General features: G+C 49.2%; 2 protein-coding genes, 1 long non-coding RNA gene and 1 other non-coding gene across 9 annotated transcripts in view; 1 reads left to right on the forward strand and 3 right to left on the reverse strand.

The window, feature by feature from the left end:
- Positions 1-3,976: 3,976 nt before the first annotated feature.
- On the reverse strand, positions 3,977-10,753 carry Duxa (double homeobox A). The gene is made up of 3 exons (XM_063254045.1): positions 10,749-10,753; positions 9,584-9,819; positions 3,977-8,018 (listed from the first exon to the last, which is right to left on the reverse strand). The coding sequence occupies exons 1-3, from the start codon at positions 10,751-10,753 to the stop codon at positions 7,855-7,857; spliced, it is 405 nt and encodes a 134-aa protein (XP_063110115.1). The 3' UTR covers positions 3,977-7,854.
- A 1,553-nt stretch (positions 10,754-12,306) lies between these two features.
- On the reverse strand, positions 12,307-18,138 carry LOC134476692 (uncharacterized). Its single transcript, XR_010048502.1, has 2 exons — positions 17,297-18,138; positions 12,307-14,461 (listed from the first exon to the last, which is right to left on the reverse strand). It is a non-coding gene; the product is annotated as an uncharacterized LOC134476692 (long non-coding RNA).
- A 651-nt stretch (positions 18,139-18,789) lies between these two features.
- Positions 18,790-27,305, forward strand: part of LOC100717600 (zinc finger protein 264) — a 30,466-nt gene continuing 21,950 nt past the window's right edge. For 5 of the 6 annotated variants that reach the window (XR_010048486.1, XR_010048488.1, XR_010048489.1 and 2 more), the window contains exons 1-2: positions 18,790-19,083; positions 19,981-20,107. Coding sequence is in view for 1 of the 6 variants with exons in the window: in XM_013155372.3 (XP_013010826.1) it covers positions 19,051-19,083; positions 19,981-20,107 (160 nt within the window). In the remaining 5 variants the exon portion in view is untranslated. The remainder of the gene's footprint in view (positions 19,084-19,980; positions 20,108-27,305) is intronic. The other variant, XR_010048490.1, reaches the window with a different exon arrangement.
- On the reverse strand, positions 20,406-20,507 carry LOC111757581 (small nucleolar RNA U13). Its single transcript, XR_002791894.1, has one exon. It is a non-coding gene; the product is annotated as a small nucleolar RNA U13 (small nucleolar RNA).

Genomic DNA, 27,305 nt, shown 5'->3' on the forward strand with positions numbered 1-27,305 from the left:
TAAATGAAGACGTGGAAAGGCAGTGAAAATCTATATCCATGAACAGAGTTGTATAGAAATGTCTCTATTTCTTTTTTTATCAGTACCAGGGATTGAACTCACAACCACACACTTGCAAGGCAGGTGCTTATGCTGCTGAGCTAAATCCGCAGCCCCCAAAAAGACAAAAAAAAAAAAAAAAAAAAAGAAATGTCTCTAGCAGGCTTATTCTTTGTTGAAGAACGGCCTTACCACTGATCAACAAAACAATAAACAGCCAGGTAGGATGGGATGACCCCAGCCACAGAGACAGCTACTGCTGATAAACAAGTATGCAAACAGGTCCCCAAAAGCAGGACCTCTACAGCCCCTACCTGCCCATAAAGGCCCATCTATGACTTGGATCTCACCGATTCTTTGTGTACAAAGCAAGCATGCTTTCTGTTCAAGCCTGGCCACAGCAAGGGTTTCTGTTCTAAGCTTTGCATCATTCTGTTCCACATGACATTGTACCTTAGTGATCTCTCTATGGCAGTCCCTGTCTGCAGCGGATTGAGTCCTGCCCTGTTTTTTCCCAGGCTGCCTTCTTTCCCCAGACCCAGTGTGGTTTGCGTTTTCCCTTCCACCAGGAAGATCGGGTGACTCCCTTTCCTCAGAACGTTTTAACTGTGAGGAGGCTGTGCTGCTGGACACCTCTATGTCCACCACTGGAGGCTGAGCCAAGCAGATCCCAAGTGGGAGCCCAGCCCAGGTGCTGGGGGAGCCACTGTACACACTTCCCTCCCAGATCTCCAAGGAGGGAGGCCACAAAGAGATGAATCCAAGCTTCTGTGCTAAGGAGGGGACAGAGGGAAGCATGGGATGGACACAGTGACAACCCACCCCTGGCCCTCATGCCTGTCGAGGTGTGTGGGCAATGCGGTTGGCACTCTCAGCCTCAGTCCTTGCCGCTCCTTCCTGCCCCCTCCCCCCATTGTTTCAGTCTCTTCCCCTCCAGCTGTTGCCATGGAGACAGGAGCCAAGCTGGGTTCCTAAACTGCTGCTGAGACTGTGGTTACAGACAGAAGCAAACTCAGGCAGCGCTCATCCCTCAGGACAGCTCTGAGAGGACACAGGAGAAGGGGAAGCAAAAGCAGAGTGGGTGGGAGGGAGATTTAGCCCATGCCTCTCTCCTGTTAGCATGCAGATGTATCATTACTTTCCAAAAAGCTTTAGCTTCTTTTTAAAGAAGCCAGGTACTGGCTGGGTGTGGTGGCACACACCTGGGATTCCAGCACCCGGGAGGCTGAGGCAGGAGGATTGCTGTGTGTTTGAGGCCTGCCCGGATTACATAGCAAGACCTTGTCTCAATAAAACTAAAAAACAAAACAAAAAAGTTAAAAAAAAAAACATCAGCAGGAGTATCTAGAAAATTTAAAACAATGACACAAAATTAAAAGAGTCTATCCTTTCAGTTTACATCAGCTATCAGAGTAGGGTGTGGTGGTCCATGCCTGAGGTCCCAGCACTGCAGGAGGCTGAGGCAGGAGAATTGAAAATTTGAGTTGCACCTGAGGAACTTAGCGAAATTCTGTCTCAGAATAAAAAGGCAGCCGGGTGTGGTGGCTCATGCCTGTAATCCCAGCACTCCTGAGGCTGAGGTGGGAGGATCATTGCAAGTTCGAGACCAGCCTGAGCTACAAAGTGAGCTCAAGGCCAGCCTGAACTGCATAGTGAGATCCAGTCTCAAAAAAGACAAATAAATAAATAAATAGAAAAATAAAAACGCATCAGGCTGTAGCTCAGTGCATAGACCCGTTACTGAAAAAAAATTTTATGTTTTTCAGAAAAATTCAAGGCAGACTTTATGATTCTTAAAACCACCAAAAACAATAGCATTTTAATTCTTAGGGAAACTAAGCCAAGAAATTTAATGGGCACACCAAAGACACCCATGAGACCTGCACAAGAAGCAAATCCCTGTGCCTCACTGCACAAAAAACATGGAGCCATCAGTGAACCATGGAGAATGGGATCATTAGGTACCAAAACTGAGGCCCACAAAATGCATAGTCACAGAACCACGGGTCCCAGGGCAGCGGGAAGTGAACGAAGGCTACGGCCACGGGCAGAGGAATCGCAGGAGCCACGGAACAGTGCTTCAGTCCCAGGGCGACTGGGGGTCGCGGGTGGGAGGAATGGAGCAGACGGAGAGCTGGGCTGCCAGGGCCACAGGATGCTAGTGCCGCCCCTGTCCAGCGGGTCTTGGGGAGCTGCTGGTGGGCACTGGGCCACCCCAATCAGCTCACCGTCATTCCAAGGCCTGACAGGACTTCGCAGCCAGCCCTGTCCTCTCTGGAGCCGCCACCGCAGCAGCAGCAGCAGCGGAACCCGGGAGGACTCAGGAAGCAGGGACCTGGGGCCCTCTCAGGTGTGACTGGGCTGCCATACCAGGCTGGGGCTGCTCTGAGAAGGAGAGGGGAGGAGCAGGAGAAAGGGGCGGGAATAGGGAGAAGGGGTGACTGTTGGGACCTTGAGCCAGGGAAAGGCAGGGAAAAAGGCTTAAGAGCTGTGTCCAGCAGCAGTACCAGTAAAAAATTCAGGTTCATCCGGGTAACTCTGTGTTTGGTGTTGGCAGTGACAGAGGAGCCACCTGCGCTGGACACATGTGGGAGCCTCTGTGCACCCAGGCCCCCTCCATGAATCAGGACTTGTAAAATCCACACCATGGCAGATTAGTGCCATGGTGAGGCCCCTGCCCTGAGCAGCACATTAGGCCTGATGCAGGGAGCCGTGAAAGCTGGAGATTGATCACAAGTGTATGGCTAAAGCAAGGCCAGCTCTGAAAACACAGAGAGCCCATGGTTAACTACCTAAACAAGCTGTTCCAGTCCATGAAGGCAGGGGCCCAGGCCAGCCAGGCAGACAAGCTGCTAGGCAGAGGGGCTGAAATTGACATTCTTCTTTGGAGGATATAAATACACATACTGCACTGGTTGAGCAGTTCCCTCCCTTCCATCAGGAGAGAGGGCTCCTCCTGACCCCAGCCTTGTCTCTCCTTTATTTTCTCATCCCCCGCCCCCCACCCAGCACCCAGAGCTGCTTACAGCACTACAGCCCACAGCAGGGCTCTCAGCTCTTCCCACCCGTGTGTCTGTGTGCCCGGCAGGGCCCCAAGGACACCAAGGTCACAGCTGCGACTGAGGAGGGAGGCCCCTTACCATCCGAAGGGGGCTGTGCACCCCAAAGGGGTGAGGACCCAAGGCCAGGCCAGCAGAGGGGAGGTCCTGCCACCAACAAGAGTAAGTGCCAGAACCAGCCTCTGTCCAGCAACCTGTGTCTGCTCCACCTGGCTTTTGGGCCTGGAACAGAAGGTATGTGATTGTCCTGTGCCTCAGTTTCCCTACGAGAAGCACAGCACGCTGGTAACACCTCCTCGTGTCCTCCCAGGGCCTGCCCCTGGGTGAGTCTGCATCCCGATGTCCTCTTCCCTGGGACTCCAGATGGGCAGCCCTTGGCCCGTGGCCAGGGAGGCTGGGCAAAGAGTTGGGGCTGGGAAGTCCAGCCGTGGGTTTGCCCGAGTGCAGCGGGGAGCCGCGTGTGGAAGTCAGCAGGGCGGGGAGGACCCGGCCGGTGTTGCACCCACACCCGGCGTGGGGGAGCCTGGGCTGAGGGAGGGGGCGAGGCGGGGTCAGGGTCTGGCCGGACCTGAGCGCAGGGCCAAGGTTAGGGTTAGGAGCGGACCGGGTCTAAAGTCGCAGCCTGCTCCGTAGGCTGTGAGCAGCTGTGTGGGTGCAGGGTAACCCCGCGGGCGCCCTCTGCTGGGCAATGGCTCTGCCGGCTGCAGAGTCCAGCAAGAGCCCGGGCAGCCTAACCGGAGCGGGAGCGCAGCCCAGCTCTGTAGTCTTCCCTCACTGCTGGGGGTACTGAATCACCGTGAAGATGCCTCAGAAAACTGAGTCCCACTTAAGCCAGGTAATCCTCTTCCCAAAGAGTTAAAGGCACCGTACCGCAGTGATACATGCACACCCATGTTTACAGCAGCGTATTTCATAACAGATCTTGGAAACAGTCCCAGTGCCCATCAACAGATGAATGAATAAAGATCCAAGTACTTATTGGCATGGTGGCACACGCCTGTCATCCCAGCACTGGGGAGGCTGAGGCAGGAGGATACTATGAATTTGAGACCAGCCTGGGCTACACGGTAAGTTCAAGTTCAGCCTGAACTGCATGGTGAGACCTTATCTCAAAAAAAAAAAATAATTTTTTGTTAAGATCATCCCTTTCAAGGGCCACCATTAAAACTGGACAAAAGAACATATTTTAGCACACATGGGCAAGGCACACAGAACTGTTTTCCTCCGAGCACTTACTAAGCTAAGTCATAATTTTTGAGATATGCTTTCACAAATGTATGTGTTTTGGTTTGGTTTGGTTTGGTTTGGTTTTGGGACAGGGTCTCACCATGTAGTCCAGACTAACCTCAAGTAAGCAGCAATCCTGCCTCAGCTTCCCGAGTGCTGGAATGACAGGTGTGCACCACCATGCCTGGCAAAATAAAACCTTTTAGAAAATTAGAGATGGCTAAGGATTCAAAGGCCCTGGGTTCAATCCTGAGTGCCCCCCCTCCACACACACACACATATTTCATTTCTAAGGTCACATGGAGGCCTCCCGTGGGGAGTTTCCAGTACAGGCTGAGTGTGACCAGAAGCTCAGGTTGCTGTGGCAGCTGGTACTGCTATGCCACGTGTGTCACAGGAGGGTGCCGGGTACAGCTGAGCGGGGATTCCAAGGAGCATTGGAGAGCATGCCCAGGGCTGAGCCAGACCTGCTTAGGAGTCACTCAACACACAGGAAGCAGACTAGAGGAAGTACAAGCCATGTAGCAGAAAAAAGTCAGTGTCTGCCCAGATGGAAGACTGCACACTGAGGACTCTGGAAGGCAGCTGTAATGATCTGAATGTGGTGGTGGGCGGCATTGCAAGAGTCCGAATCCCCAGCCAAGCTGCAGCATAGAGTTCAATTGACATGCCGTGTGCAAGCAGGAAAGGCATGGCAGGTGGCGGGAACTCCACAACAGCTCCTGTGGACCAGGTCACACACGGGACACAGGGGCCTCCTGGGGATGGGGTGGGGCGCAGGCAGCACAGGCAGAGGTAAAGGCATCCTCCATGGGGTGACTCGGTCCTGAATCAAGTCCTCGAAGCACGCTGGGAGGAGGCCTGTCCTTAACAGAGAGTGGGCAGCAGGAGAAGGAGCGCCCCGTCGACTCCGCCTCTGTGGCTGTGCCCACTCTGTCTGTGCCCTTATGGGCTCAGATGGCACTTCCCATGGTCCCGGGCCACTTATATCCCCTGTGGGCAGGCAGTCCTCCCTCTCTGCCTCTCTGTGCCCATGTCTCTGCCTCTGTGTCTCTCTTTCTCTGTGCTTGTCTATCTCTGTCTGTCTGTCTCTGTCTCTCTTTGTGGTCTGTCCCTGTGTCTGTCTCTCTGTCTGTCTCTGACTCTCTCTGTGGTCTGTTCTTGTGTCTCTGTCTCTGTGTCTCTCTGTGGTCCATCCCTGTGTCTCCCTGTGTCTCTCTGTCTCTGTCTATCTGTCTTTCTGCTTGGCTCACACATCCTTACATGCTAAGCACATCCTCTACCACTGACCTGCATCCCAGTCTCCTTTCCTCTTTCAGTATTTACTTTTTCTTGTTAACATATTTTTTAAAGACAATGTCTTGCCACGTGGCCCAGACTGGCCTTGTCAAACTCAAAGTGATCCTCCTGCCTCAGCCTCCTGGTATATCACCATGCAGGGTTTATGGTGCCTTTTGTAGCTGTCTCTGCCTCCTGAAGCCCTGTGTCCCCCTCTTGTGAGCTCTGAGGCCTCTGCAGTGGGGGAGACCCCAAGATGGTGTGGGAGTGTCACAGACCCCACTCAGGACGTTCCATACAGTGAGGGGTCCACATGACCAGGCCCAGTCAGGCTCTTGGTGAAGCTGGTGCCACTGGCACCTCCTGCATCTGCCTGTGAAGAGCCAGGAAGGAGTGCCCAGCTTGAAGTGGACCTGGACCTCTGCTCCGTAAGCACCAGGGGCTCCCAGGTGAGAGGCCAGGATCAGACAGGTGCCCCAGAGTGGGTTCCTTGCTTGCAATGGGGCTGAGCTGCACGTGCGGAGACAATGTCCTCCCATCTGTCTATCTGTCCATCTGTCTGTTACCTGATCTGTTCTCATCACTGCTCTAGGGTAAGGTGCTGGTGACACCACCTAAGGAAGGCCTGGGAGATACCCCTGCAGCGGGTAATTCCTGTGCAGCAGGAGCCTTGGCCTCTAAGAAAGCTAAGATGGGTCGTTCCCGGACCTCACGCCCATGGCCTGGCCCATGCTACACCCCACTCTGCACTGCACCCTCAGCAGCTGAGCACTGTGATCCCTCCAGGGACAGTGAGAAGCAAACTCACACCACCACAGCCTCACCGGGCAGGAGTCTCCCGGGCTGCAGGCTCCTGGAGAGTTAGACCCGGGGTGGGGACCTGTGAGGAGCCCCGTAGCTGGAAACTGATCACACACAGGGCCGGAGCATGGCCATCCCAGGAACAAGGAGCGCCCTTGGGAAGCCACAGGAAGAAGCTGCTTCACCCCAGAGAAACACCAAGCCCCTAGACGACTACACAATGGGTTTCTAGGCAGCAAGGACTGGGAGAAACTGTGCTGCTGAGTGTAAAAACAAACTCTCCTAAGGCAAGGGGCAGTTCCTGTCCTCCCATCCAGAGAGAGGGCTCCACCAGACCCCAGCTTTGTCTCTTCATATTCTCACCCTCTCGCTGTATTTCATCCCGGGAGCTCTGTGATTGGTCACTGCAGACCTTGACGACCTTACCCTGTAGGCATCACCCTCTGACTTGTTCCTAGCTCCCCTGGAGGGGGCCTCGGTCCTGTTCTGCTGCTGGGGGGTGGGGCAGAGAGTCTCTCTTCTCCAGGAGAAGAGTCTGGATCTCTGATTTCAGAACCAGTTCTGAGGGAGGCAAGAAAAGGAAGAACTGAGTGGGGCGCCTAGAGTGCCCGAAGGCTGACCGGCAGGGAGGCCATGCAAGCTCTGATCCTCAGGTGCATCTGGCAGGTGATGTGGGTCCACGGAAAGCTCTGTGCCCATCCTGTGCTGTGGCCTCTCCCTCCCTTCTGCCCCATGTGGCCCAGGGACACCCTGGAGGAGGATCCTTCAGGAAGACACCCCAGCCCCAGGTGGGGAGCCCCTTCCTCCTTGCCACCAACAACAGGAGTGGATGAGGTCGGGACCCCTGCGTCACCGCTGGGGCCCCAGTGTTCCCATGGTGGCGAAAGTCCAACACGGCCTGCAGGGGCAACACCCAAACTGGGGCCCTGTAGGATGGGTTCTCAGCAGGGAGGCAGAGAGGGGCAGGAGAGGGAGGAGGAGCCCAGGGCTGCAGCCCGCAGGTTCACTAACTGCTGAAGGAGAGAGCCCTGGCCTAAACAGAATTGTATTCCTTTCCCCACCCCTTGCTGTACTGGGGATGGAGCCCAGGACCTTCACACTGAGCAACACCCCCTCCCCACCGCTTTAATTTTTGATTTTGAGACGAGGTCTCACTAAGGTGCCGATGCTGGGCTCCGACGAGCAATGCCCCTGCCTCAGCCTCCCAGAGTGCTAGGGTAGCAGTTGTGCCCTGCTGCGTGGGTGGGGTGTCCCATAACTGAGGAGCTGGTGCCCAGGACGGTGACTCCATGCCTGAGCTCCACAGCGCACCTTGGGGCCAACGCCATCACCCTGTCCTGCTCTGCTCAGCAGCGATACTGGTCACCATTCAGTGCCTGCCACAGGACATGGGGATGGGGCAGGGGGACCTTCAGTGCAGAGCAGCCTCATCCTACTGGGCCCAGGACGCTCACTCTGCCCCATTCACCTGGATGGAAATCTCCGGAACGCTGAGCTCCTGGGCCAGCTGCTGTTGGGAGCCCAGCTCGGGGTAGGGGTGGCTCAGAAATGGCTGTTTCAGGACCCACAGCTGCACCATGCTGTATCTGGTGCGATGCCACTTGGCCTCCTGACCTGTGGGCACAGAGGAGGGTGCATCAGGACGGTTGCTGTGACCCAGAACCCATACCTGTCGCTGCCCACGCCAGGAGGAAAGTTGAGAGGACACAAGGTAAGTAAGTCTGAGACTCTGTACTCCGCCTGTCCGTCAACAGATGGATGGGAGAAAAAACAGGGTGTGTATGCCACAGAGTACTACTCTGCCATGAAGAAGGATTGATTGATAGGAAAACAGATGCACCTCAAGACCACCAGGGCACACACGGTGTTAAAGCAGAGTAAGTGAGACACGGGCTTACAGGTTGCATGGTTTCTCTTGTATGAGAAACCCAAAATACAAGTAAAGAGCAAAGATAGATAAAAGGTAGAGAACAGAAGGAGGGAGACGGAGCCATCTTTCCCGAGGGGAAGCAGATGGAGGGGAGTAAGGAGGGCGAGGGGCTGAGAAGAATGCAGATGTGTTACACGGCGGGGACGTGGTCATATGTATGGCACGCGTGGGCTGATAGAGATGGAAAACTCTACCGCAGGCCCAGGCCCCCTGGCTCCAGGCAAGTCAGTGGGCACGGACCCAACAGGTGCATGGAGGAGGACAGGGCCAATGGGAGCACCGGACCCCGGGCCCCGAGAGTGGGAGTGAGAGTGAGTGTGAGTAGGTGTGAGTGGGGGCGGGGTGAGTGTGCGTGAGTGGGGCTATGTGTGTGTGTGTGTGTGTGTGAGTGCACTTCATGCAGTGCTGAAGATTAAACCCAGCTCTCAAGTCGTGCTGTTCTTATCCAGACCCAGAGAACTAAGGACCACAAGGCAACCTCCACCCTTAAACATCCCCGACATGGCGGGCTTAAGAGAGGCCTTCCCATGGAGCTGGTGCCGTGGTGCGCTGAGGAGGCTCAGGCAGGAGGATCCTCACATGTTTCCCTAGGTAGCCAGGCTGGGCACCTAGTGAGGCCCTGCTTCGAAAAGTACATGAATGAGTGAGTCAGGAAAGCTGCCCTGCCCATGTGACAGTAATTTTGTGACACCCTGTCTCAGAAAACAAAACAGGGCCAGGTGTGGGGTGCATGCCTGTAGTCCCAGAACTCAGGAGGCTGAGGCAGGAGGATCACCATGAGTTTGAGGCCAGCCTGGGCTACATAGTGAGTTCAAGGTCAGCCTGAACTGCATACGGAGACCCTGCCTCAAAAATAAAGGAAATCCAGTTGTCATCGTCTGTGACTAGGCAGTTTCTGCAGTCCCTGCACATTATAAAGACCAGCGGCAGCACCTCTCACTGCAAATAAAAGAAACAAAACAAAAAGCCCAAAGCAAACCGAGACAACCGCGGCCATCTCCCTCTCTGAGGATCCCCACCAGCTTGTTCCTGCCTCAGCCTCCTGGCTGTGGCACATGGCTGGCATCTCTCTCTCTGAAGTGAGGCTCAGAGCAGCACTGCATGGTTTATTCTGCATGTCACTGAGGACTCTGAGCAAAGCCCTTAGCGCACTGTGAGTGTATCCCCTGCTGGCCTCAAACTCAAGATCCTCCTGCCTCAGCTTTCCGCACTTGTTTTGCTCTCTTCATTCCACTTCTGGCCTACATGCAGAGCCTGTGACTGACCTGGACCAGCATTCCGAATTCCAGAGCCAGCTTCTGTCTGGTAGCAAAGCCTGGGTAAGGCTTCTGGTCAAAGGCAGCAGTGAGGATTTTCAGCTGCTCCTCTGTGAACGCTGTGCACTTACGCCTGCAGTCTGTTTTAGCAGACTCAAGGAAGGCTGGGAAGCAGGAAGCAGTCAGTTGCCAGTTTATAGACCCACACTTGGGCCAACGCTGCCTCTCGCTTCAGCCTCCCGTGCGAACCCATGTGAGCCGGCTGGAACGACTCTGGTTCACCCTCCAGGCTTCAGTATGCCAGGGGGACCCGGACTTCTGCTCCTAAGGTGACAGTGGGGCATCAGGGACCATGGAAAACTGAAGGGATGCTCATGTGGATCAGGGGCAACAGAGTCAAGAGGTGCACAGTCAGGTGTGCACACCATAATCCCAGCACCCAGAGGCTGAGGCAGGAGGATCACTGGAGATCAAGGCCAGCCTGGGCTACATAGTGAGCTCCTGGGGTGGGGAGGAGGAGGGGGAGAGAGGAGAATGGCAGGAGAGGGGAGGGGAGTGGAAGGGGCGGAAAGTGTGGTCTCTCTTGAACCCTTAAAATATGAAGAGTCTGGGAGTCTGTGATTCAGGCACCCTGCTTCCGCTCTCCATGTTCCAGGTCCAGCCCCTCTCAGGCATGCATTGCTTACAGTGGCAGGCAGACGCCGCCTTTGCTAGGGCATTTTTAAAAACACTTGACTCCAGGTGCTTCGGTGGTGATGTGTCATCCCAGCACTCTGGGAGGCCCAGGCAGGAGGATCGCAAGTTGAAGCCCAGCCTGGCAACTGAGGAAGACCCTATCTCTGTCTTTTAAAAAATTTAAAAGGGTTGGGGATGTAGCTCTGTGTAGATGCCCCAGGTTCTGTCCCCAGCACCACATTGAAAACAAGCTTTCATTTGTTCAGGGAGGATAGGCGCCTAGCAAAAGCCAGTTCCAGATTCAGGCCTCGTGGCGACCCAGGAGGTGGCAGGTCAACTGGTGCAGGTATGGTCTAGCTGGACGATCTGCGCATACCTGCAAGCCAGCATGTGGAAGGCTGAGACAGGAGGATCACCATGGCTTCCAGGCCAGCCTGGGATATGTAGTGAGACCCTGTCTCAAAAAAGGGACACTCAGTCTACCGCATGGTGACTGCTCCTATGGCAAGGAACGCAGGCCGGGAGTTGAGCGCACAGCGGGCACTTGGGTATCTGCTTAGTGTCAGGATGAGACCCAGGGCCTCTGCCACTGAGCTCCATCTCCAGCCCTCAGGTTACAGTGTTTGTTCTTGCAGTACTGGAACTGAACCCGCCTTCGCACTGAGCTATATCCCCAGCCCTTTTTCACTCTTTAATTTTGAGACAGAAGCTAAGTAAGTCACTAGATTGCTCAGGCTAGGCTCAAACTTTCAGTCTTCCTGCCTCAGCCTCCCAGAGTGCAAGGATTACAGATGAGCATCCCACCAGGCCCAAGCCATGATTTCAAGCAGTTTAGGGACAAAATCCACCATTATTCTAAGACAGCATTGTGCAGAGACCAACTCAGACTAGGACAGAAGCAGAGGGGTCCGGAGAGAAGTGGCCAGGGTGGGAGGTTAAAGCCTGCAGCATTTCCTGCCTGACAGACACGCGGCACAAGGGGGAAACCAGAGTCCAGACCCAGGTCCAATCCAGTGCTCAGGAGGCTGAAGCAGGAGGATTGAGTTTGAGGCCAGCCTTGCCTACACAATGAGACTCAGTCTCAAAAAACCAAAATGAAAAGAGACATTTTCACCTCCAAACTGGGCACTGCCTCCTGTCACTGAGTCCCCCACCCCATCTCTCTGTGTTTTTTTTTCCCCACCCATCACTTCCTCTCCTCTGCAATCCCAGTGCATGGTTTGTCTTTTTCAGTTCCTGAACACTTCACCTTCCTATAATCCTCCATGCTCCAGTGTACAGAAAACAGCACATTTCCCTAACACCACACCAGAGACTCTCTTCCTTACTCTCAGGTGGGCATTAGAAGTTTAAAAACAGAATTCAGCTGGGTGCGGTGGGCCACTCCTAGAATCCCAGAATTTTAACTTGAGAGGCTGAGGCAGAAGGATCTGAAATGCAAACCCAGCCTGGGCAACTCACAGACTTAGCAAGATCTTGTCTCAAAATGCAAAAGGAGAAAAGGACTGGGGATGTAGCTCAGTGGGAAAGCCTAGGGTTCAATCTCCAGCGCCATAAAATCAGTAAATAAACTAAAAAACAGAACTGCACTGACTTCTCAGACTCACTGCATTATCAGCCCAATTTTGTGTGAAACAAATGCAGCCTGTCAGGCGGGAGGTGAGCTTACCCTTGGAGGGGTCCCTCTGGGCCATGTCTGGAGCGTCCTGTGGGGCAGCATCGGTGGACAGAGTGACCCTTGGAGCGTTTTATCCTCTGGGCCAGGCCCCACCCTGGGTGGCGGGGGAGGGAGCTCTGCCTTGTTAATCTCACCCTCTCTGTGATTCCAGGAATTAAACCCCGGCTTCTGCCTGAGCCACAGCCCCAGATCCCTACTTTTTTTTTTTTTTTTTTCACATTGTGTCCTGCTAAATCCTGAACTGCCCAGGCTGGGCTCAAACTTGAAAGCCTCCTGCTTCAGCCTCCCATAATGAGAAGATTACAGGTGTGTGCCTCCACGCCCAGCTGTCATGAGACCTCTTAATCTAAACACTATGGTGGATTCTTTTTCTTCGGCTTATAGAGATTGAATCATTTACACCAATTTATACTACCTCTTACGCCTAAACTATCACACTGAGGACATCCTGCATGTTTGGGTGTTTTACCCATTTTTTCCTTCCAAATTTTTATTTCACTGGTGCGTGTCTACCTATAGCACTTCGGATTCACCGCGAGAAGCTGATTCCTGTACACCATACATTCTGATTCTTTTGACCTGTCCTTTCTCTCCCCTTCCCTCTGTCTCTTGATCTCTGTTCTTTTTCCAAAAGATCTATCACCTGGCTTTCTACTGTCTATATTTTATTTTAATCTTTAATTATTAAACTGTTTAATTTACTTTAACTTCCTTGCCTTTTAGTTGACTTTAAAAATCACTTACCTAAAAATAATCACTAATTTTAGCTGGGGTTTATGGCACCTGCCTGTAATCCCAGCACTTTGGGGAGTTAAGATAGGAAGATCACAAATTTGAGCCCAGCCAGGGCAATTTAGCAAGACCCTGTTTCAAAGTGCAAATTCTTTAAAAAGGTTTCATACTTGGCATGGTGACACACACCTGTAATCCCAGCACTCAGGAGGCCGAGGCAGGAGGATCCCTGTGAGTTGAAAGCCTGCATAATGAGACAGTCTCAAAAAGAAAAAAAGGACCAAAAAAAAAGCGGGCTTCCTCCAGAAAGAATAGTACACACAGCTTCGGCTTAATTGTTTTCGGCAGCTCCCAGGGTAGAACCCAGCGCCTTGGCACACATGGTAGAAACACACTCTGTACTGCTGAACTTCGTCCCAGACACGTTAATCTTTGTTTTGAGAAAGGATCTCGCTGTTGTCCAGGGTGGCCTGAATATGTGGTCCTTCTGCCTCAGTCTCCCAAGTAGCTGGGACTCCTGGTAGGAGCTGCGACGAGACTTCTGAATTAGAAAATTGAAGTTATGTCATCAAAGCAGCGTTAGCTGTGATCACATTACTTTCAGTTACATCTCCAGAACTGACTTTGATTTGCATCTTCCTGGTGATTAAGAGCATTAAAAATAGCCAAGCACAGTAGTACACTCCAGTAATCCTAGTACTCAGGAGGCTGAAGCAGGAGAATCACCACAAATTGGAGGCCAGCCCAGATTAAGTAGTGAGTTCAAGGCCACCCTGGCCTACACAAAAAGACCTTGTTGTCTCCAAACAAACAAATAAAACCAAAGGAGTGTTAACTGTATAATAGATAATGGGAAAGGGGAAGAAAATGTTCAAATGAGAAGGGGAACAGTGAGGGGAAGAGGGAAAGAAAAGAAGGGGAAAGGGAAAAAAAACACAAAGTTTTTTTGAATAAGGACTAGAAGGAGGCTAAAGGGAGGGAAATGAGAAAAAAAATAGAAGCAAGATATGTTATATACAGGTACAAGTTCCCCATGCAGAATGTTATCATTATGCTTATCTAAAATGTGCCAATAGGTTAGAGGAAGGAGCCATTTTGACAGCCTGTAAAAAACACACATTTCCTATGCGTGCTTTGTTTTGTTGCTGTTGATTTATAGGAGCCCCTTGTATCTTTTAGATATCAACTGATTGAATATTTCTGGCACTCAATCTGAATCAAAACAGCACAGAGAAAAATGAGAGATAAGAAGGAGACAAAGGAGGAGGCCTGTAATGCTTCACAGGGCAGGGAGGACAGAAGCTCTCAAAGGAGAACAAACAAGTGGGGCTACTTTTACAGGTCTGGCTGGAGGAGGAGTTTGAGAGGTGGGCAAGATGACATATTAACTTGTGTAAGACAAGAGACAGAAAGAAGGCTTTGGGGGGTTGTGGAGGTGTGGGATTGGAGAGGACTCAGTGCAGAAAGGAAGCAAGAGGTTTATTATCCCTTGGAGGGATCAGTTGTTTCTCTGGGTCAGGTACCAAACTGGGCAGATGTCATGTTACAGACAGCTGAGTCCCAGGCTGGCAAGACCTATCATTCACCTTATACACAGTCTATAAATTCCAAACCTGTTTCCTAATTCTGCAGGTTGCTCTGTCCTCCAGTTCCCTCCTCTGTGGGACAGACGCTTACTGGTCTCACGAAGCACCACTGTTTCCACTCCTGTAGCCAGAGCTTTTGGTGTTACATCTAAAATGCTTATTTCACAGACCAGTGCCCAGAATCTTGTACCTGGAGGGGCCTGGAAAAAAAGAGAAATGAAAATATATTATATACAGGTACAGAGTCTCCATGTTGAGTATGATCATTGTGTGTATCTAAACTGTACTGATAAACTTAATTTGAAAAATATAAAAGCAGTTCTTCCCAAGGCTGAGACAGGAGGATTGCAAGTTCAAGCCAAGCTCAGCAAGAAATAAGAAGAGCCATGGATGTGGTTCTATCCGAAGGTCCAATACTGAAAAAAGAGAAAGAACCTTTCCCCCATTTTCTTCTAGTTGTTTTACAACTTTGAGTCTTTTTTTTTTTTTTTTTTTTTGAAATAGGCTCTCACTATGTAGCCCAGGCTGGCCTCCAACTCATGACAATCCTCCTGCCTCAGCCTCCCACATGCTGGGATTACAGGCATGTACCACCACCCCCAGTCAGCTTCAAGTCTCATGCTCATGTATTTAATTCATTTTGAAGTTGTCTTTGCTTTAGGCTGAGATAAAGTTTGAAATGTGTACTCCTGTGGGTATTTCTAACACCACAAACACAGTAAGGAGACCAGCCTTACTTTTTTTTTTTTTTTTTTTTTTTTTTTTGTCTTTTTTGAGATGGGGTCTCGCTATGCAGTTCAGGCTGGCCTTGAGCTCACTTTGTAGCCCAGGCTGGTCTCGAACTCGAACTCGTAAGGATCCTCCCACCTCAGCCTCCGGAGTGTTGGAATTACAGGCGTGAGCCACCACGCCCAGCTCCAGCCTTACTTCTTGTTCTTGCTCCCTTTGTCAAAAATCAACCAGTCCGATGTTCCTGTGATTCAGCAGAGGACATGCTGGGTCTCTGGGGAGCACACAGGAAGCTAGCTTGATCTTCCTTTGGCCAGGCAAACCAGGCGGGGCCCAGGAAGAGAGAAGCCAGATTGCCTTTCCCTGGGGCTGAGGGGTACACAGGCTGAGAATCAAGACCCTCCATCCCCAGGCAACCAGCTGGTTGGGTGGACAGGCTGAATTGGTAGCAATAAAGATACAAAAACAACTAAATGTTTGTATTCTTTGGCTGACTTTGCAGGCCTAAGGCTGGTAGTGTGAGCATCTCCTAGGAAGATGACAGTATGCAACATAACAAACAGGATTTCCTTCTGTCTCATTTTTGAAGTCCAGTATTATCCTCACTGTTTTGTTCTGATCTATTGTTTTGTTTTATTCAATGTTCTCTTTTGATTGGTTTTATTCTGTTTTGCTTTGTTTGATTTTGCTGTGTGTGATGGTATAGACAACTATTGTGAGGACTGAAAGATGTATTATGGTAGCCAGTGTTGATTTCCTGTTGTCCTGTTTTGAAGTTCTGTTCCACTTTCACTGCTTTGTTTTGATTGGCTTTACTCTGTTTTGCTCAGTAGGGTTTCATTCCCCTTAAAATAAAAAGGAAAAAAGCCAGCTGACTATAGTGAGTGGATTTATAAATGGGCAATCTGTTTGGTTCCTGGCTTGTTTCTATGGCAGGGATTTATCTCTTGGATCACCTGCTTCACACTGCTTTGTGTTCAGCTCCTCCTTCCTGCCCCGGTACTGGGAACTGAACCCAGCCCCTCATGCACCCCATAGGCCGATGTCCCACCACTGAGCTACACCTCCACCCCAAGGTGCACAGGGAATTTTGCTATTATCTATTTGTTCTGTCCTGTGGATCAAACTCAGGGACTGAAGTCACACTGAGCTACATTTCCAGTCCTTTTTCTGATTTTATTTTGAGATGGGTCTCTCTAAGTTGCCCAGGGTGGGTTCAGACTGTCAGTCTGCCTGCCTCAGCCTCCAGAATGCTGGGATCACAGGTGTGCACTGCCACACTGGGCTGCAGTGGGTTTTAATAAATATTCACCAGACAGCACTAGAAAACCTTTAGAATTTCTATGTAATGCTGCATGTGAAGTTGAGGGGCAGGGACAAACAGGTGAGAAGAATGACAGGAGGCAGGAATCACAAGGACACATCTTTAACCTCCTGCTATATATTTCCTGACTACTACAATTCATGGACCTTGCCTGTTACACAAATTAACAGAAATACACCTACTAGGTGTTCTCCCCTATTTATATTATTCATGTCTCGTTTTGGTGAATAATGGAATTTGGCCCTGTGGTTTGTCAACCAAGACTTCCTGAGACCAGGGAGCTCATCTCTGTGACCCTCTGTGGGCCCACGTAAAGAGTCAGTGATTTTAGCAGACACCTCAGGGTGACCAGGATGAGAACAGAAGGGAGGAGCCTCTCTGTCTTCATCTTGTGTCCCAGCTTTGCTATCTTAAGCCGTGGGTCAGATCTTAGACACGTCTAAGATCTGAGAAATGGTTTACTGGGAACTCAGCCTTGACCTGCCCAGCCTCTCTCCTCTGCCACCTTCCAGGCCATGAAAGGAGGGAAGTGAGGGTGATGACTTCTGGGAAGCTCCAGCTACTCAGGAGGAGGTCTCCCTGTCACTCCCCCTCAGTATCCCTATCTTCCAGCTGTAACCCTGCAGCCAGCCTCCTGCTTTGGCCATGAATGAACCCTCCCCTTCTGGTGCCTGGCACTTCCTGGAAAGGAGACCCAGAGAGCCAAAGTGCTGGAGGAGGTAGGGCAAGCCAAAGGCGGCCAGAGAAGTAGACAGGACCCATCTGTTTCAGGGTCCCAGGGCGATGCCCTATGGCTCTCAGGACCCCACATGGAGAACCTCTCCAGCTCCCAGAAAACATGGATGGCAAGGTGACCAGGTGCCCCACAGCTTGCTTTGGGGGTCCTCTTGGAAGCCCACTCTACATCTCTTGGGTGCGGGGTACACTTTGATTTTTGCTTTTGCCCTCTCTTTTGTGCTACCCTTATCCCTTCACCCCTCACCTTTGAAATAAACATTTGGCACCCTTTTTGGTTTGCCTTGCCCAATTTTTCGTTTGAGACAAGAAGGACCTTGGTTCCTTGGTTCAGTGAGCCATTTCTACAGAAACGGAGAGGAGGCCACTCCAGGGGTGAAGCAGGATGGCTAGGGGGTGACTACAGCTGAGCCACTTTGGTAAGTCCCTAGCAGCTGTGGTCCCAGAAGAGATCCTGGCTCTGATGGCCCCATATTCCTACGGCGGGTGAACTCAGCTGGGCCGGCTGATGTGGAAAGGCGGGTGTCAAGGCCCTGTGGCCTTGATCACTTCTCATTTCCCGCTAATCTCTGTCTTTGCTTCTGTAGCTTTGCTCTGTGCTGGCTGCCAGGGAGAAGTTGCCCTGTAGGATAGAAACCGCATAAAAGCGGGAGCAAGGCTCTATCCTAGGCCCCCGGGTGGACGCGGGTCCCCGGGGGTCAGGATGCCGGGGGTGACCGGCCCCTTGGCTCGTTACTCTGCCTGGTGCGGGCTCTGTGGGCGACCCGCGTGCCGTGGGCTCTTCCAGGTTCCGTCCTGAACGAAGAGTGGGTCGGGTCCTGAGCAAAGGTGCAAGGCTGCACCTTTCTAGGGGTGCGCGTCGAAGGGAGGGCGAAGCGCGAGGTCCCCGCCGGCCTCCTGGGCTCTCAGGGCATTGCTGCCCAGAACCTACGGAAACTCGTGCCATCACAGCGCTTTCCGGTCAGAACCGCTTTGCGCGCTCCTGCATCACGGGCGTCCCGACGGTTAGCTTCGCCGGAACAGGCCACGCTCATGCCCGGCCGCGTCCCGCCCTCCCCCTCCCCGCCCCCAACAGCCGCCTGGACTCCAGGCTGCGCGCAGGTAGAAGCTAACCCACAATTCCGGTGCTGGGCACCAAATACTAGGTGCAGAGGCGTTGGGTTCCGGCGGCCAATAAGATGGGGGCGCTCGAGGCCTTGATTACCGTGTGTGTGTGTGTGTGTGTGTGTGTGTGTGTGTGTGTGTGTGTGTGATGCTAAGTTGCCCTGCTGGGCTTGAACTTGCGATGATCGCCTGCGGCCTCCGGGCACCAGGATGACAGCGCGCGCCGCCCGGAATCGGGCTCCTCCCGCGTGGTCCGCCCTGAGAGAATCCAGGAGCACGATCCGGCGGGGATGAGCGGCCGCATCCGCCGAGGGGCAGTGCCACCTTTGTAGGAGCCTTGACTTTCCCGTCAGAGGACTGTCCGCTCTCACCGCTGGTCCTCGCTGTCCCCGTTCCCAGGTTACTCCTACCGGAGCAAGGCCGCGGCAGCTGTGGGGTCACCAGCAGCCTAGCACACGGAGGGCACCTTGGGGGCGTGGCGCGCCTCCCCTCTTTCGGCAGGACGGAAAACTACAATACCCAGAAGGCCCCGCCTCACGTGCCCGTGACCTTTGGACCAATGATGGCCCTGGATCTCATGCCAGGCGGTGTCGGGGGCGGGACTTCCTGGCTATTGGCTGCTGACGACATTTGCCTCCCCTGTTCAATCCTGGGCGGTTGAGTGACGGAACTTCGTGGCAGTGACCCTTCCTGGGCGTCTTGGCGCGTATCGGGCGGGGAAGGAGCTGGGCAGCCCCGCCCACCTTGGTGCCTGCTAAGGTTCCTCTCTAAGACACGAGTTCCCCTGTGGCGTCTCCTCGCCGCGCTCAGCCCCGCGCCGGCCGGACCGGTGTGCCACTTTCGCTCGGGACGGCGGCCGGAGGAGGACACGCGAGGAGCCCGAGGGTGGCGCACGGGATGGCAGCGGCCGCGCTGCCCGGCCGCGCGCTGGTGAGTAGGCGGGAGTTCCAGCCTGCTACTGTACGGCCGGGAGCAGCGGGACGCGGGGGTCCCAACCTCCCAGGGTCGCTCCAGCGCGGGGCGTCTCGACCGCTGGTATCCTCGGACTTGGGGAGTCCTGAACTCAGGCCGGGAGACCATGACCCAGCCAGGAAAATCGTGGCGGTCTTTCGCGGGCTTTCCCTGGGGAGATTCCAGGGAAGAGGACCGCGGTCCTGTCCCGCCCCCCTATCCCCTGTGTCCTCGGTGATGAAGGCTCTGTGCTGTCCATTCAGGGTGACTGAAATGGACTTGGAGCAAAGTGAAAATGCTGCTGCACCACTTTTACCGTCAGGCTCACTGTGGAGTTGGGGTGCCAGGGTGATCCCGTTCAGACCGTGCCTGTCACAGTGAGCTGGGTGACTCCAGGTGGATGGGGAAGGGAAGCGCCTTCAGCCCAAGCCACTTGCCTGTCCGTGATGGTGATGATGGAGAGAGGATAAAAGAATGGCCTGGGCAAAGGGTATCGCCCGGGGGAGAGCTCACGACCTCAAGCATACAAGGCAATTGCTGACACCCGCTGAGCTAAATCCTGGGCCCCCTTTAGTCACTTTCAAGAATTGGAAGTGCTCAGTAAAGAAAGGGTACCTAGCTGGAATGGGGAGACGTGGACGCTGCTGCTGTTGTCTCCTCAGGGGTTCTGGGGCCCCACAGCCCTCCCGGTGCACATCTCACAGCCCAGCATTGTCCTTCTTTAGGCAGTCTCCACCCTGAGCGCAGCACACAGCGTGGCCCTCGACATGTGTGGTGTCAGTGGGGCTGTGTTCTCTCTGTACTTTTTCCGCCCAACCCCATGTAACAGCCTGTCCAGTAGCTGAGGCAATGCTAACAGCTTTGCTTGACCTCCAGGTACCTGTGACGTTTGAGGATGTGACCGTGACCTTCACCCAAGAGGAGTGGGGGCAGCTGGACCCAGGTCAGAGGACCTTGTATCAGGAGGTGATGCTGGAGAACTGCGGGCTCCTGGTATCCCTGGGTAAGTGCCTGCCCCGCTGTGCAGTGGACCTGGCTTCAGGCTGGTGCCTGTCCTCCTCTGGCTGCTCACAGGTTTTGCTATGTCCTGTGCCTTCCTGTGCTGGGCAGGCTCCCTGTGTCTCTGGGTAGCACCCGTGCCATTTGTCTCCCATGGTGCTCTGGGGAGGAAGGGAGTGGAAAGAAATGGGGTGTTTTGCAAAAACCAGAGACAGGATTTCCAGGTAGGCCGCATGCGGAACTGAGAGCCGCTACAGTGTAGGCTTTTTTTTCCTTTTTTTTTTTTCCCCATTTCTTTTTCTCGGCAGATGGATAATGTGCCGAGGTCGTAACAAGGTTCAAAGGAGATACATGTCATGCATGGAGCATGAGCACGCAATCATCACGCTTATGAACCTGAGGATCTGCTTTACTGTTAATAGTGACATTTTGGGCCGGGGATTTAGCTCAGAAGTATAAATGCCTGCCTGGCCAGCTCGGGTTGTGAGTTCAATCCTCGGTACCAAAAAAACAAATAATGACTTTTTCAGCCAGAAGTTGTGCTGTACACTGTAATCGCAGTGCTTCAGGAGCTGAGGCAGAAGGATGGCAAGTTCAAGCCCAGTCTGGGCAACTTAGCAAAACCATATTTCAAAATACAATTTTTTGCTTCAATCCGATTTTATTAGTATGTTTTAGATACATATGATGATCACATTCATCACAGAGGATTTATACATGATATAATTGGATTCTTTTTTTTCCCCATTCCCCTACCCTCCCTTCCCATCCTTCGAAATTTAAAGAAAGCTTTGTTTCCATTTTTTCCTTTTCTCCTTTTTTTTAAAATTTTATTTTTCTCTCCTTTCCTTTCTTGCTTCCACCTACCTTGTTCCCCTCTCCATTTGCATATTTTCTTCCTATTTCACAACAGCTAATATATATTTTGATCCTCATTTATGCTTTTGCTGTGTCATGCCAAAGAAATAATGTGGTATTTACTCATAGGTGTCCAATTTATTTCACTGAAGAGTATAGCCTCAAGGTGGATTCATTTACCTAGAGATATCTCAAGCTTCTTTATGGCAGAGTAGTGCTCCATTATATTAAAAAAAACACCTCTTCTTAATCCATTCATCAGCTGATGGGCATTTGGGCTATTTCTAAGATTTGGCTATTAAAACTTGTGCTGCCAATAACATGGGTGTACATATATTGTTGTGGCATGATACTTTGAATTCTTTTGTGAAGATACCCAGAAGGTATAGCTGGGTCAAATGGGACCTCTAGTCCTAGTTTTTTTGAGGAATCTCCACATTGATATCTGTAGTAGTTGCACCAGTCTGCACTCCCACCAACAGTGGAGAAGAGTTCCTTTTTCTCCACAGCCTCTCCGGCATTTATTATTGGTTGATTTCTTTCTTTTTTTTTTTATCAGTACCGGGGATCGAATTCGACCGTGTGCTTGCAAGGCAGGCGCTTATGCTGCTGAACTAAATCCCCAGCCCATTGGTTGATTTCTTGATACTAACCATTGTTTCTGGGTGAGGTGGAATCTGAGTGTTGTTTTAATTTATATCTTTCCAGTGACCAGTGATGTTGAACATTTTTTCACATAGTTATTTGCAGTTTGTATTTCTAAATCTGAGAAGTGTGTATTCATCTCAGATGCTCATTTTTGGATTGGGTCTTTAAATCTGGGAGGACTGATGCTTTTAAGTTAGAGTTAGTCCTTTGTCTGAGGAACAGCTAGCAAACATTTTCTCCCACGTTTTGTGTTGTCTTTTCACCCTATTGCTGGTTTCTCTTGCTCTGCAAAAGCTTTTCAATAGGGTGAGATCCCAGTTGTTGATTCTTTGTGATAGTTCCTGTGCAGTCAGAGTTTTGTTAATAAAATCTTTGCCTACACTTATGTCTTCAAGAGTTTTACCTACTGTATCTTTCAGGAGATTTAATGTTTCTGTTTTAATATTAAGATTTTTGATCCATTCTGATTTTAGCTTAGTGCATGATGAAAGATATAGGTCCAGTTTTAATCTTAAGCATGTGTAGAGCCAGTTTTGCCAGCACCATTTTTTAAAGAGGCTTTCTCCCAGTGAATGTGTTTGGCACCTTTGTCAAAAATAAAGTGACTAGAATTGTTTCTGCATCTTTTAATCTGTTCTGTTGTTCCTTGTACCTGGTTTTTTGTTTTTGTTTTTTTGTTTGTTTTTTTGCAAGTACCATGCTGATTTTATCACAGTAGCTTTGCGATATAAGTTCAAGTCTATGATTGTAAAGGCACCTGCTGTACCTTTGTTTGTTGCTCAGAATTGCCTTTGGTGTTCTAGGTCTCTTCTGGTTCCAAATGAATTTTTAGGATTGTTTTCTATAATTCTGTTTGATACACTGTTGGAATTTTGATCAGAATTGCATTAAATCTGTATAATGGGTTTGGAAGTATGTATGATCTTCTTGATACATTCTGTTTGCTAGTATCTTATTGAGAATTTTTGCTTCTCTATTCATTAGGAAAATTGGCCTGTAATTGTCTTTTTTAGTTGGATCCTTCTCGGTTTGGTATCAGAGTAATGCTTACTTCCAGGAATGAATTTGGGAATATTACTTCCCTTTCAATTTCATTAAAGAGTTTGAGTAGTGGTGTTAGTTTGTCTCTAAATTTCTTACAGAATTTAGCAGTGAATCTGTTAGAGCCTGGGCTTCTCTTTGTTGGGGGGTTTTTAATTATATCTTCAATCTTATTCTTCTGTATTTTCCATCTTACTAGAATACAAGTTTTCAAAGTAGACATAGATGATCTGAATTTTTGCAGGCTCTGTTATGATTTCATCCTTTTCATTCCTAATTGTGTGTATTTGAGTCTTTTTTTTAATAAGGTTGGCTAAGGGTTTATCAACTTTATTTAATCTTTCAAAGAAACACCTTTTTGATTCATTGATTCTTTTATTTATTTATTTACTTATTTATAGTTTCCAATGCTTTACTTTTTGCTAGGGTTGATATAATTTCCTCCCTTGTATGAGCTCTTGGCTTAGCCTGCTCTTCTTTTTCTAGAAGTTTGAGAATCATTGTTAAGTTGTTTATATGTGCTTCTTGTTTTCTTGATATGTGTATTTACTGCTATAAATTTTCCTTTTAAGATTGCTTTCATTGTATCCTATAAGTTCCAGTATGTCATATTGTTGTTATTCAACTGTAAAAATTGTCTAATTTCTTCTTTAATTTCATCTGTGACCCATTAGTTTTTTAGGAGGGTGCTGTTTAATTTCCATGCATTTATAAAGTTCTTCTGGCTTCTTGTGCCATCTATTTCCAATTTCGTTGCACTATAATCTGATAATATGCATAGGATAATTTCAGTTTCTTTCCATTTACTTTAAGCGTGTTCTGTGAGCTAGTCTATCATCTGTTTTGGAGCTATACATGTCCCATGTATAGCTGAAAACAATGTGTATTCTGATACTGTGGGCTGGAACACTCTATAGATGTCTACTAAGTCCATTTGTTCAGTAGTTTGGTTCTGATATTTCACTGTTGGTTTTTTTGTTGAATAGATCTATTTTTTTAAATTTTATTTAAGGAGAAAAGAAAAAAAAGCAGAGAAAGGGTACAAGTTATACAGATTTACAGAAAAAAATGAACAGTAGGAAATCACTAGTTAATGGATTACATATTGTCATCTTAGAAATAATTGTTCAAGTCACAAAATTAAAGCTTGTAAAGTGGACATTCCATCAATGATACTGCAAACAGTTCTGTTCAATGATCCAATAAAACTCTGTGATATCATTTTCTATCTTATACACTTAAATATACATGCAGTTATATAGTTTAGAGCACTTTCTTTTCCTCTCTTTGGTACAATGACTATTACACATTTTGGGTTTCATTGCTCCCACGGTTCTTATTACTTTTTTGGAAGAGAGTAAAACCAAATATAACATAACAGAACAGAATCGGTCAAGTCAAAAGGGTGGACATAATAGATAATGTAAAAACATAATACAGGGTGATCAACAATGGTTACCATAATGCCTCCCGCTGTCTCTAATAGAATTGCCTATATCGTTAGTTATAATACAATTGAACAAAACAGTAAAGAATAAAACCGACAAAACCAAAACATTGGAGACATTGTAGGTCTTCAAAAGTAGATAAAAGTCAACGAGAATGGGCGTTATAATGAATCTCATTATCTTCACAGCTGATGCCTCGAACCTGATACTATCCAGCAAAACAGAATAGGGGAACCTCAGTTAAAAACCAGATGGTGAGAGTAATACAGGGCTTTAAATCGAGGTAATGGAAAGTCAAAGTGGGTTACTATAATATATCCTGCTATTTTTTTTCCTTTAAAAGGATAAAAATAAAAAAGTAAATAATGGAGTGGAGATTGAGATAAAAGAGGGCATAACAACGAAGCAGCACAGATCAAAACATAATCATTTAAGCAGAATAGTGTTTCACCACCAGATAATCCTGACCTAAAAGTAGTTACCATATTGTCTCTTTCCTTGAAATCCTTGAGTACAACTTCGTATACTGTAGCATTAAGTATATCAAAACAATGTAAAACCATTTAAGAGAATGACAGCATTACAGAGTATTTAGAATCGACTAACAGAAAATGAACAATGGTTTCTGTATAATCTCCTTGTCTTTAAAAGGTTTTTGCTTATACTATCATACATAATAAAATCCAATAAGATACAACCTATTTAGACCATTGGAGACAGAAGGACAAAAGCTAGATGAGACTTCAAAACAAGATGATACTAAATCAGTATTACCTATTAAGATGTCATTTTCTCCAAAATAGCTGTTCCTATCATCCAATCTTCTCTGCCTCATTTCTGTTGAGCTCTTATTCTGTCAGTAGCTGTCAGTTTGTCTTCTTCATTTTGTTCTCTGCTCCATTCGTTGTGGCCTCCCCGCCACTATTTCTGGGTTCTTTGTATTTTTCTTTTTTTAGAATATCCTGCAATACTTTCTGTAGGGTTGAATTGGTGGTTGCAAATTCCCCCAGTTCCTCTTTATCCTGGAAGCACCTTGTTTTTCCATCAATTTCCAGGGACAGTTGTGCAAGATATCTCAATCTTGACTGGAGATTATTATCTTTCAAAGCTTGAATTATTTCCCCCACGCTCTTCGTGATTTGATGGTTTGTGCAGAGAAATCTGCTGTAATTCTGATGGGTGCTCCCTTGTAAGTGGTCTGTTTCTTGTCTCTGACAGCTTTTAATATTCTGTTCTTGTATTGAATTTCTGGAATTTTTATTATTATATGCCTGGGTGTTGCTCTGTTTGGGTTGTAGGTAGCTGGGGTCCTGTATGCCTCATACATCTGAGTATCTTTACCTTTTGCTAAATTAGGAAAATTCTCCTGGATTATTTTTGTGAGTAGCTTTTGTAGTTCACTTGTTTGTGTCCCTACTTCTTCTTTTATGTTCTTAATCCTTAAGTTATGGATCCTCTTATCATCTTCTTGTCTTTGTATTATTGCTGTTTGTTTCTTTGTTATTTTTAAGAAGTTTTTCATTTCATTCTCCCATATTACAAGTGTGCCCTCCAGTTCAGATAGTCTGTCCTTAGTTTCTTTCAAACTGTTATGCCAGTCTTCTATAGACTTCTTAGTTTCTTGGCAGTCCCTTTGAACCTGCTTCACGTATTCTATGCTTTCCCTGTTTTCTCCATCAAACAATTCTCCCCTCTTTTTCTGTTCTTCCATTCCACCATCTGTTTTTTCCTGGGTGATGCTTAGCATTTCTCTAACTATTCTGCATACTTCTAGCTTCAGGTCGTTGATAACTTCATTCCTGAATTGGTCTATGAGGCTCTCTATATGGCGCTTTATGTCTATTGGTGCGGTGTCTGCTATTGCCTGTTTCTCAGAATTGGGGGCCGAGGAGCCTTTCTTGTTGCTGCCTCTTCCCATATTCTCTGTTTCTTATATATGCAAGCTTATATGAGAGGCCCAGCTTCTCTCCCTGTCAGCCACAGCCTGATCGAATTGCGCCGGTTAGGTGTTCCCACTCACCGCTGCGCACCAGGCAGCCTACGCGGGGGCCCGCCCCTCCCGGCCTCCATCAGGCTCTGCGATCTGGGTTGGGCCAGCCTACAGGATCCGCCGGCAGCGTCACGCAGGCCAGGCACTTTTCACCAATCCCGCCCGAGAGGGGAATGTGTGGCTGGAGTCGCCAGCGCGCCCTGCTCCCGCAGGACTGCTCGGGCCCAGAAAGTCCGCTGGAGTCAAACTGTGGTGGAGTGTCAGTTTCTCTCACTCACCTCGCCACAAGTCAGAACATGCCTCCCTGCCCGTCCTGTTTTCGACTCCGTTTGCAGACTCACGTTCTCAGAGTTTCCGCGCGTCTCTCTCCTTGCCGAGCTGATGTAGATGTAGCCGCCGCGCGGCGGAAACCCAAATCGCGGCTTCCAATGGCGCAGGGTCCAGCCTCAGCAGCGAGACTTTTCTGTTCCTGTTTTAGCACCAGGACTGCATTCCAAGTTGGTTTCTCTCAGCCCAGTTCGTTCCTGAGTCAGCAGAGCAGAACTCCACCTGCTTATGTCTCTTTAGTCCGCACCATTCCTGGCTTCTGAGCCTAGTTTTTCAGAGAGCCTCTGGTAGTTGCTGTTATCTGTCCGCCATGTTCTCCTGGAAGTCTGAATAGATCTATTTGTGACATAGGAGTATTGAGATCCCCCAATACAATTGTATTAGTGCTTATTTGATTTTTCATGTCCGTTAGTATTTTACATGGCTGGGTATGCTGGTGTTGCTTATAAATATTTATTATTGTTATCTCTTTCTCTTGGATCATTCCCTTTACAAGGATGTAGTGACCTTCTTTATCTCTCTTAATGAGTATTGGCTTGAAATTCACTTTGTCTGCAAATAGAAGAGCTACTTTTTTTTTCCTGGGTTCCTGTTGCATAGAGTATTGATTTTCATCCTTTGAGTTTCAGTTTATGAGTTTCTTTTTCAACTAAATGTGTTTCATATACACAGCATATTGTTGAATCTTGCTTCTTGATCCATTCTGTCAGTCTGTGTCTTTTGATTGGTGAATTGAGACCATTAACATTGATGGTTATAACTGATATATATTGACTTATCCTTGTTATGTGACTTTCCTGTTGTTGGCTTCTCCCTCTTTATTTTTCCCTTTGTTTGCCTTGATTGTTGGGTTCCTTCTCTTGGTGTTCATAGAGTTGTGATCATCGTTA

The sequence above is a fragment of the Cavia porcellus genome, unplaced genomic scaffold, assembly GCF_034190915.1.
Source record: "Cavia porcellus strain 051 isolate PalLab524CR breed Dunkin Hartley unplaced genomic scaffold, mCavPor4.1 scaffold_7, whole genome shotgun sequence".
Taxonomy (NCBI): Eukaryota; Metazoa; Chordata; class Mammalia; order Rodentia; family Caviidae; genus Cavia; species Cavia porcellus.